Source organism: Hippopotamus amphibius, chromosome 1 (genome assembly GCF_030028045.1).
Source record: "Hippopotamus amphibius kiboko isolate mHipAmp2 chromosome 1, mHipAmp2.hap2, whole genome shotgun sequence".
NCBI classification, from domain to species: Eukaryota; Metazoa; Chordata; class Mammalia; order Artiodactyla; family Hippopotamidae; genus Hippopotamus; species Hippopotamus amphibius.
In genome coordinates, this window is record NC_080186.1 from 104,419,754 (window position 1) to 104,429,923 (window position 10,170).

At 51.2% G+C, this 10,170-nt stretch overlaps 1 protein-coding gene across 1 annotated transcript in view; it reads right to left on the minus strand.

The window, feature by feature from the left end:
* Window positions 1-9,677, minus strand: part of TBX15 (T-box transcription factor 15) — a 102,902-nt gene extending 93,225 nt beyond the window's left edge. Inside the window, exon 1 of the mRNA XM_057720729.1 lies at window positions 8,965-9,677. Within this exon, the coding sequence (XP_057576712.1) occupies window positions 8,965-9,169 (205 nt within the window). The 5' untranslated portion in view covers window positions 9,170-9,677. The remainder of the gene's footprint in view (window positions 1-8,964) is intronic.
* Window positions 9,678-10,170: the final 493 nt, after the last annotated feature.

Below are 10,170 nucleotides of genomic sequence, written 5' to 3' on the forward strand. Positions count from 1 at the left end.
GACTAGGAAACAACTCTAAAACATTTTTTTCAACATGTATATGTCTGCCTTTAAAACAAATATCCCTGGTTCCAACATTAATGACAAACCTAGCACTAGAATCCAGGTCTAATTTCAGCTAGTACAGCCCTCTTCCTACTTTAATACATGGATATAATCTAGAATACAAGGGCCTGCAGTGTAGTGAAGACTCATAGATATCCACATATTAAGGCTTCTGAAATGCTTTACAATTCAGTATTCCTCTGCAAACTTGCAGATACGATTAATTGTCTAAGCTCTTTTTTTCCTATATAGCACATAGGTATAGAGATACAGATATACACTTAGCCCCTCCCCAGCTTTGCTGCAAACAAAGAAAGAAATCAAAGTATTAGGCTTCTGCATTAAGGAAGATTTGTTATATCTAGGGAAACCATTGCGGCGTTCACAATCACTTATTGGCCCAAATGCTTGCCCCCCCCCCCCCTACTGTGAAAAGCAGGTATTTATTCTTCAGAAGCAAGAACGGAAGGCCTGAACCACCCAACTCCCCTAACCCCTAGGTTACAATTCTGGGGCCTAGGGCCTGGTGTAATTGACGCTTTGGAGCCAGGATGCCTCGAGGCGGGACTTCCCTCCTCAGCTAACGCTGAGCACTTGACGCAAGCCGTCTGACTGGCTTCATACGGAATATAGTCATTTCTCAATCAGTTTGGTAAAGTTGGGTGGTTTCTTTGCTTTTTTAAGAAAAGAATTACTTCATTGTTTTTAATCTCCAAGAACAGCGTGAAGAACAATTGCCTGCTGTCCCTTTGTCTCGGCGGGCAATGCCTGGTTTCTGGGAGGCGGGCATCTGTGCGGTTAAGAGTCCTGCGTCCCCGGGGATCATCTGCGTCTCGAAAGGACAAAATGACTGTCCTTTTTAACGGACTGGCTATGATAGTGAGTGACCCTAGAATTACTCATTTGGAAATGGTTGGGGTTAAAAATTCTACAAGCCGAGGGAGTCTTGGTTTCTAATTGCTGATGCTTAAAGTGAGTTTGATTCCTCGAAAATCTCTTCAGCCTGATGAAAGCAAAAGCTCAAACTCCCCCCTGGGCGCAAGGTGTAAGATCCTTGGGTCCTGTTTGATTTGAGGTTAGTCTGGGGTTTTTTCCCCCTGATTTTTTTTTTTTTTTTTTTTTTTTTTTTGCGGGGGTGCGGGGGTTGGGGGAGAGACAGGACTCTTTCACCAGAGCCTTCCTGTTTTAGTCCCCGCATTTCTCCAGGATGCAAGCAAAGCGAGAAAAGCACCACCCCTCAGGATGCCGGCCCTGGTTACACAGGCGCCGCTGCAACGCCGGGCCCCAGCGGCCCCGCAGATCCGCCGGGCCGCGTCCCGAGCGCCGGAGCGGGAACCTGAGCCGCGCGCCCCGAGGCCCGGCCGCCGCTCCCGCCCCGCGAGGCCGCCGAGTTCCGCGCGAGGGGCGGAGGGCGGGCAGCCGCGGCCGCGGCCCAATTCGCCGGCTCGCGAAGGGCACCCGAGCGGCCCTGCTTTCCCAGGGATGGTTTCACGGAAAGAGATGCTATCCCAACGCCTTCCTCGGTGAAACGTCATCTGAAATGTTTTTGAAGGGGGCAAAGAATGAGCGATCAACGGTGTATGTGGGAGGTTGGAGGAGGGGAACAGGATGTCGGGGTGAGGGGAAGTGACGGGGGAGGGGAAAGACAGGGGGGGCTAACTGCTTTCCGAGCCCCTGTCTGGGGCTTTGACTTCACCTTCTGGGCTGTGGGACAGTAAAGGAAAGGCAGGGGTGTTCGGGGTTAGAATTTCAGTTCACCCCGTTGAGAACTCGGAGCTAAAACACTAAGGATCCGGCTAGGTGTGTAGGGATGACCTCCCATGATCCTTATAACAGGGAATTCTACTGTCATCTGTAGCATTTTGGTTTTTTAAAGAAGGCTATTTTAAGAGATTACTTCTGCAATCCACAATTAGGGGTTGGTGTTTTGTTGTTGCTGTAATTCTCTAAAGTGTGTGGCAATTTGGAAACAACTAATTTGAACCTCGGCAACTATACTGTAGAAAATATGAGGACAAACAAGAGACAAGATGTTGAGTATATTTCCTACATTCTTAAATTTTTTTCCCCAAATCACAATGTTTTTCTCACTATCTCTACTAACCATTATTATTATCCAGATTTCTCTTAGTGGTTCCGTTAACGCTCTGCGTGGAAGAACATGAAATTACTCTTGAGAATACAAGGCAGCCTCTGTCCATCCAAAATGAAGATGGCACTATTCACAAAATTAAAAGCCAAATTTAGAAAAATGTCCATTCTCCTTGTTCTTTTAAATTACATCTGCACAGTCTCATTTTCTGGTGTTTTCTCTTAGGCTTTAGTCAAAATCATCTATTAATTTGAGAGTTAATTAAAGACGCCAATAACTAGAAGTCGCAGGTCTGGGATGCTCTTGGATTGTCAAAGGATACCTACAGATGCCAAAAATTTCTGGCCCCCCAGATTTTTGGTGTTCCCAATTTTTAAACTGGTTCTACAAAAACAAAAAACAAACAAAAAAAAAAACCAAGCAGTTTCTTTTCTCTGAAATTTTATCTATGTCCCATTCAGAACTTGGTGTTCCACATAAATTTGTGTATAAAACACATACACTTGTGTAAATTTTTTAAATATCCTATTTATATTTATGTATAAAGGGCAGAACTAGACATTGGCTGATAAAAAGAGTAAAGAATAAAAAGTAGTGATTTCAAGGCCTATTTTCACTTCTGGTATCAAAAGCGCATCATCAGTTTGTAGTCCGCAAAAGAAGTCCTGCCCTGCCTCAAAGTGAAGCCATTAATGGCAGGGAATAAATGTTGATTTGTCCTCACCAGTGCTTTAATTCCCCACCTCTTCCCATTTCACCTCCGGTCCTCCCTACTGAGTCTCATTTTCCACCCTGACACTTACAACAAGGGCCTCACTTAAATTAACTAATGATTATCCTTGCCCAAAGAAGTATAAACAGACCCTAATTTTGAAATTTGCTAATTGCTGTTCCCAGGCAGACCCCTGAGTATCTCAGTCATGCACGTGTAAAATTCAAAGCTCACTAGAAACCAGAAAAGGCAAAGCAAAAATAAACCACATGGATGAGAGAAAGAAGGGGGAAATATTCCACGTTCTACCAGCTCCCTACTTTTCTCTGTGGAAAAATATCCCAAAAGGTTAAAACTAGAAAACCACTTAAATATTCTCCCCTTGCTTAACTACTTTGTCTTTTGGGAATAAGAAGGCAATAATCAGCTACACCCCCAGAAAAATCATTGGACGGATTTCTGCATTTCCAGAAAGGAAAGTGAAATGCCAATCTGCTCTTTATCCCTGTGGAATTTGCACAGTTCAGCCTGGCTTTTTTTTTTTTTTTTAATCTATAGTCACCTAGAGAAGAAACTTCTAGATTTAAGAAGTAATCATTTTTCTCCCGGGTGTGAGAAAGAAACTTCTACTAGAGTCCATAATCAGAATCTCAAAAAAAAAAAAAAAGTGCTCTCATCTTATTAATATTATAATTTTGGCAATAGAGAAAAGGATTGTGACAGACCTGGAATATTTCACTCTTTAATAGTAGCAATGCCCTTGGAGAGGCTTGGATGAAGAAAACGTTTTGGTCTTCTGAGCCAAAATGTATTTGTCCCTCCCTCCTTGTGGCCCAGTATGAAGGATTAATGATGAGGGACTTGCTTCCATTAAACTCTTGTCTACACAAAGGAAATAATACAAATAAATGGGGCAACACAAACCACCAATACCCAATCATTTTAGTTTTGGCTCCCAGGTTAGGAATTCATACCAGTCTTCTTTTGCTCCTCACGTGCGGGGTATATTAAATATGTTAAACTAATTTTCTTTAATAATTAAAAGATGTTCATGATACCATTTGAAGTAATGGGGGGGGGTACACAGGCAAACGGCAGCGGGTATGCGCCAATACAATTTCAATTCGACTCCACTGTAAGAAATTTAATTCCCCCTTCCCCTTGCATGAACGTCACCTCGTCAACTTTTCTTTCTGGGAGTTCTACCTATAAAATCAGGAAACCTAAAGTGGCCAGCTCTGCATCCAAATAAAGTGTTCAATAAGAGCCCTGCGTGGGGCGTGGAAGACGCGAATTCAGAATCGCTGCGCACCTAGGCTGTAAGTGATCTGGCCAGGAAAGCCTTCGCCGCCCATTAAGCCTGTGCTCTCCCGACCCGCCTCCCAGGGGCAGAGGTGGCTGCGAAGCTAGCCGGACAAAGGGCTGCCCTGAACCGAGCAGCCAAGAAGTGAGGGCACCCCACCCGCCGGGCTCGCGCTTGTGGTCCACAGGCTTTACACGGGTTTCTCAACCGCCCCGGGGGAGGTGGAGGGCGGCACGGGGGCGACCCGCGGAGGTGCAAACCACAGCCTACTCCACCTTCCTTCCAACACAGTCCAAACTCTGGCCATCAGCGTTTCCCCCATTTCCTGTTCTCCCCACTGCCCTCGAGCAGTTTGCTCCATCTATGGGATAGAGTGGCTTGGAATTATCTCCTTCTTCTGAGTGCCTTCCATCTTGCCACCACGCCAGGACTGGAGTTTTACGCAGAACGTCTCATAACGCTCCGCGCCGCGAGGGTAACATTGCAGTGCGCTCTCCCAGCCCCATGCATCCAGAAGGCGTCTAATTTAGCCTCTATCTGAGCATGGCGCGAAAAAGACATCTGGCAGTCATGTCCCAGCAAACCATCATCCTAACCGGCCCACAACGGGTTCAGATCTTGCCTATCCTTCACTCTCTTTCAGAATTGTGCCACAAGGTCACTTACCAAAGAGGCAGCCCCCGTGGAAGGCCTTTTTGACCTGGCAGCCGCGAACCTTGCGCACGTTCAGCAGGCCCTACACTTGGTCTGTTCGGAGGGCACAAACCCGGCACCTGGAGGCCTGCACCGGTGCCGGGACGCACGCACCACCGAGGAACCGGAGTTCTACCCGAGAAACACCATCCGGCGTCTTGCCCAGCGCGCCGCATACCCTCACACTGCGGTCCAAACCCAGGCCTGCGCCCTAGCTGGCGCTTGCCTCGCACAAGTACATTCTCCCCAGTGGCTTCAAACTCATCGCTTTTTCTCTATTACTCAAACAGAAGCGAAGAATCACTTCCTCCGTTTTTGACCCTAATGTTTCCTTATGGGGGGGGGGGGGAGTGGGTAGAGGGGTGATGTCAGGATTAAAATCTTGGAGTTCTACTCTGAGCGAACAAGCCATAAACTGGCAGATTAATTCCCGTGACCAGTTGATCTCGATAATTCGAAGGAAACAAGTGCCCGGGGGGCACTGCGAGGGCTTTTCTTGTCTCCTTTCACTAGCGGTTGCGCAGCCGGGCGCCTGGGAGAAGGCGAGCGCCTGACGTGTGTGCACGTGTGCGCGGATCCGCCTCGCGTTATTGGGTGTCCCTGCTTTGTGTGCCCACCCGCATGCGTCGCCACCTCCTTAGGCCACGGAGCGCCTTGGCTGCGAGGCTCAGGCCCGCGGGCTCCGGAGGGGGAAATCCCTTCACAGAAGGTTTAGATTATTTTTCTACGCGGGGGATCGGGCCTCGGCCGCATTCAGCGGTGGATTTGGGCGGAAAAGGCCCAAGCCCAAGCCGGGGAAGCCGGGTGGAACCGGGGCTGCGGTCGGAGCGCAGATGGCATCGCCGAGTGCCTGAAATATACTTCCAAGGCCAGAGCAGCTGTTCCCGGCGATCCTGGCTCGAAAGTCTCCTCCGTGTGAGAGGCGGGGGGCAGGCCGAGCAGAGAGCCAGGCTTTTCAGAGACCGGTTTTGAGACCCTTCTCAGCCCGCAGAGGCTGAGTCTTGGCGGTTTCTCCAAAAGGCTCGAATGCTGGCCTGGGTGTAAAAATTAGGGTACCTCACAGGTCCCTCTCCAAGGGCCCGAGGGCCTCAGGGTTTTGGGGGGGATCACCAGGCTCGGTGGAAAATTTTGAAATACATACTGTGTGTCTTCTGCTGTGTGAGGGCCTACAGCGCTCAGGCTGGGCTGGTCCCCGGCTGCTGCAGGTTGGCGCCCCAGGCTAAGGGCGCTTGGCGCCTACTAAAGTCAGCTCTGTCCAGACGCCGAAAGAAAAACGGGCTGTGAAAAAGCAAAAGCCACGTCTTTGGGAAAAAAAAAGTTCAACATTAAAATCGGACCCTTCGGTTGTCTGAGGATCCCGGGATTTTGAGGGAGGGCTGAAAACGGTGGTACCAGTCAGAGAGGGTATGGAGAGGGTGAGAAATACAGCTGCTCTAAGGCGGGTGGCCTGTGTATGTGTGCATGTTTGTTTAATCCTTCCCCAGCCCCTTGGCAATATTGTTTTTGTCGTGGGTTTTTTCCTGTCCCTGACTTCTTAGCCTAGGGTGGGCGAGCCACGCAGCTGGTCCAGTCCCCTCTTCTCCTACTCCAGAGAAGCAAGGTTCAAGATAATTGCGTGGCCCAGCCGGGCAGAGACACGGCCCTGGGCATAATGGAGTCGCCTGCACCCGCTTTCCCACCTCCCACCACCATACACACACATTCAAATGTGGCCCTGCCTTTGTATTTGTTAGGGTGCTGTATTAGAGACAAAAAGAAAGGCCTATAGGGAACCCCAAGCCCTGGCGCGCCTTCCACCACCCTCCCGGCTCAAAGCCCAAAGCCCTACTTCCTCCCCTCCCTGGACTGCCTAGTCTCCACATAGGAGCGCACTTTTTCTGAAAGATCTTTTTTCATCCTACATCCTGTTCATAAGAAAGTCTTGACCACGGCGGGGACTCCAACTTGGAGATCCCCTCGGCCCACGATGGGACCAGACCCAGCAGCACGCACCCTGGCTCCACAGAAGGCCCGAGAGTGCCCTTGGCTTGGTTTCTTGCTTCTTCCTCCTCCCAGACCTTTCCCCACAAACATTTCGTTTTCTCTAATCCAATCGCCCATCTTTTTCTTTAAAAAAAAAAAAAGTGATAAAGGTAGTGGGAACTTGTCAACTGAACACTCTGCTAGGTAAAGTTCTCTGTTAGGTCCTCACCTCCTACCCCCATCCTGCGGGATCGAGGAAACAGCATTCTGGACACCAGATCCTAGTGTTCACATCCCTGGACTAGCCTCTCCTTATCCCAAATCCTCATTTTTCTCTCCCCATTATTTTCTGAGAAGAATGGCGGAAAGAAAACTGTCAGCTGAGTCTCTGATTATGATCCCCCATGTTGGTCCTTTTAAACATGCGACCGTACACCGGCTCCCTACAACCTGTAACCCCCTCCCAGAGAAAAGTACCGCGGACAGGATAGGGCGTCTGCCTCGCTCAGTTAAATAACTTCTGCCTTTTCCACCATGGGGAAAATAAAATAAACTAACCTCCCCAATCCTGAGTTGTCAAAAGGCCTGAAAGAACTTCCACTAAACTGTATGAAGGCCCAAATGAGATTTTGACAACAAATAAGCGCAGTGAGGAAATAGGGGCTAGCCAGAGATGGGAAACACACATTAGCCACGCGTTCCTTTCTGGATTGCCCACACAGGGGTCCGCGTGGACAGGCACCCACATCCAAATACAGGGAAAGGCTTGAGCGGACGAAATAAATCTCCTTTTAATTTTCTTTTCATCGACTAATAAAAATAATTCCCCAGCACTAAACCCAAATACCGTAACCGGCCGCAAGAACACGGAGAATTCATAAAACTCTGTCTCTGCAGGTCACCCACTAATCGCGTTATTATTAGCCTCAGGAGCATGGAAATTGAACTGTCACTGCCGAAAGAGAAAATGTAAGCGACAGCTGTCTCTCCTTGGGTCGGCCAGCTTACCAGCCTCCAAGCTCCTGGGCCCCAAGCTGGGTCCCCAAGCTCCTGGGCCTGCAGACGCCCCCATCCCTTTACGGGCCACCGCCCCGTTCAGACTTGGCGGTGCTCTGACCCAAATTTACTCCCCAGCCCTAGCTGGTCAGCAGGAGCACCTCCAGAAGAGTTTTAGAAATCCTGGCTGGAAAGTTTCTGAAGCGTAAATAAACCAAGCTGCGAACGTTGCTTGTGTGTGTGTGTGTGTGTTTGTGTGTGTGTGTGTGTGTGTGTATGTGTATGTGTGTATGTGCGCGCGCGCGCAAAATTCTTCCAACAACAGCTGTTCTCCCAGGCTGTTTTGCACAGTTGAAATCTTGGCACGTAATACAAAACGTTAAGTTGTCAACCGCCTCCCCCTCCCCGGGTTCTGTTAAAATACTGACATCGACATCCGCCGGGTGTTTTACGCGTTGTGTGCGTATAATGTGCATAGAATGCGCACAGATACGAGACACAGGTTACTACACCGGTCCGCACAAATACGCAGAAATGTGGGCCCTGAAGAGTGGTCCAGAGCGCAGGGTAAGGGGGCTAACAGCCACTCCTCTTTCCACAAATGCCATTGAAGTAAAAACATAATTATGCTCCCTCGTCACAGGGAGTAGAAGAAACACAACTTGAGTCCCAGAAAAGTTGGTGGGGGAAGGGAAAGGACCGAGGTTGGAGGCTACATGGGACAAACTGGGCAATTCCCACTGAGGTGTGGGACTGAGAACCCCTTGCCAGTCTTCGAAGCTCTCAGAAGCGAGTCTCAGCTCCTCTCCGCTCCCGCCGTTGCCTTGGATCCGCGCCCCTCTTAACCCCAGGGGCCTGCAGCCCCCTCAGCTGCGGGCACCGTGAACACTGCACTCTGCTCCCAGAAAGAGAAGGGGATGCAAGCAAGTAGGCCTCCTGGCTTGAGGCTGGCGACGAAACTGCAAGGCTCGGGCCAGTTCCTCCAAATTGGTTCCGGCGAATTTGGAGAAGGCTCAAGGCATTTGCGCAAAGCAAAAGAAACCCTGGTTGGAGCTAGACGGCGTCACCGCCAGGGCCTTCCTCCTCGCCTCTCTCCCCGCCAGCTAGCCGCCCGGCGTCCCTTCTCCGCCCGCCTGCCGCGTTCTGGCCCTGCGCACTCACCCGGGTGAGGCTCCAGGCCGTGCGCGGCCGCGTCCTCCGTGTCTCCAAGTGGGCCCGCGGGGCTCAGCGCCTCCATGGACAGGTCCAGCCCCTTCTCCTCCCAGTCTCGCAGCTTCCGCTTTTTATTTGAGCCGATCAAGGCTTCAACGGAGAAGGCATGTGCTCGAGAGCTCAGGGCGACTGCAGATCTTCTCCTTTCACTCATCTTAGCCGCCCGCACCCCGGCCCCCGCTCGCCCCCGCTACAGAGGGAGCAGCTCGAGCCCTCACGCTCCGAGCGCCCGCCGGGCCGGGCCCGGGAGAGGCGGCGGCGAGACGGCCGAGACTGAGGCGGCGGCTCCGCGGGCCCTCCGCACCCTTTCCCTGCGCCCTCCGCCGCCTACTCGGACCGACGTCCCTGGCTGCCCCAGCCGCTAGGAACGAGCGCCCCGAGCGCCACCCGCTCGCTGCATGAGCGCCTGAGTCCTGCTTCCCACCCACCAGGGCAGGCGCTCACAGGCTGTGCAGACTGGACTTCATCATTTTTTTATTCTCTCTCCCTCCTCCCTCTCCCTTTCTCTCCTCCCTCTCCCTCTTCCTCTCTTGGTCTTCCCGTCCTTCCTCTGATCCAAACTTCTGGGAAACTTTTTTTCTAAATTCCTCCCTTCCCGAGGAGCTGGGGGCAGGCGGTGCGCTCCTGTCCGAGGGGCGAGGGAGAGGGAGGGGGGAGGAAGAGAAAGACTGAGGGGAAAAAAAGCCAGCCCCCGACCAATGGCGAAGAGGGAACAGGAGAAACCCTGAGAAAGCGGGCCAATGAGAGGAGGGGAGAGACTGAGGCTCGGGCCAAGGCTCCGGGCGGGTCGTCCCCGGGATGCTCCTGGGCTGACTTTAACTCCTGGCTTTCCGGTCCCCCACGGTTCCTCGTGGGGACGGGGGGAGGGGAACTGAAAGCCGAGGTCTGATCTGTGCTGTTAGAAACTGCTGTAAGTCCAAATCCATACATTTTCCTCCCAAATCCGCTAGGTCTCATAGACGCTGCAAGCGCAGAGTCCTTTAAATTACGGACCTGGAACTGGGGGGCTCTGACAAAACGTCAGCCTGTCCAAACGCGCCAGAAAACGATTCTGATGATCTCGCGCTTGCCCACCCAGATGCTTTTTAGATCTGCTAGTTCCGCCGGCATTTCGCTACACAGGTTCTTATTTTCCTGTTGAACGATTTCTAAGCA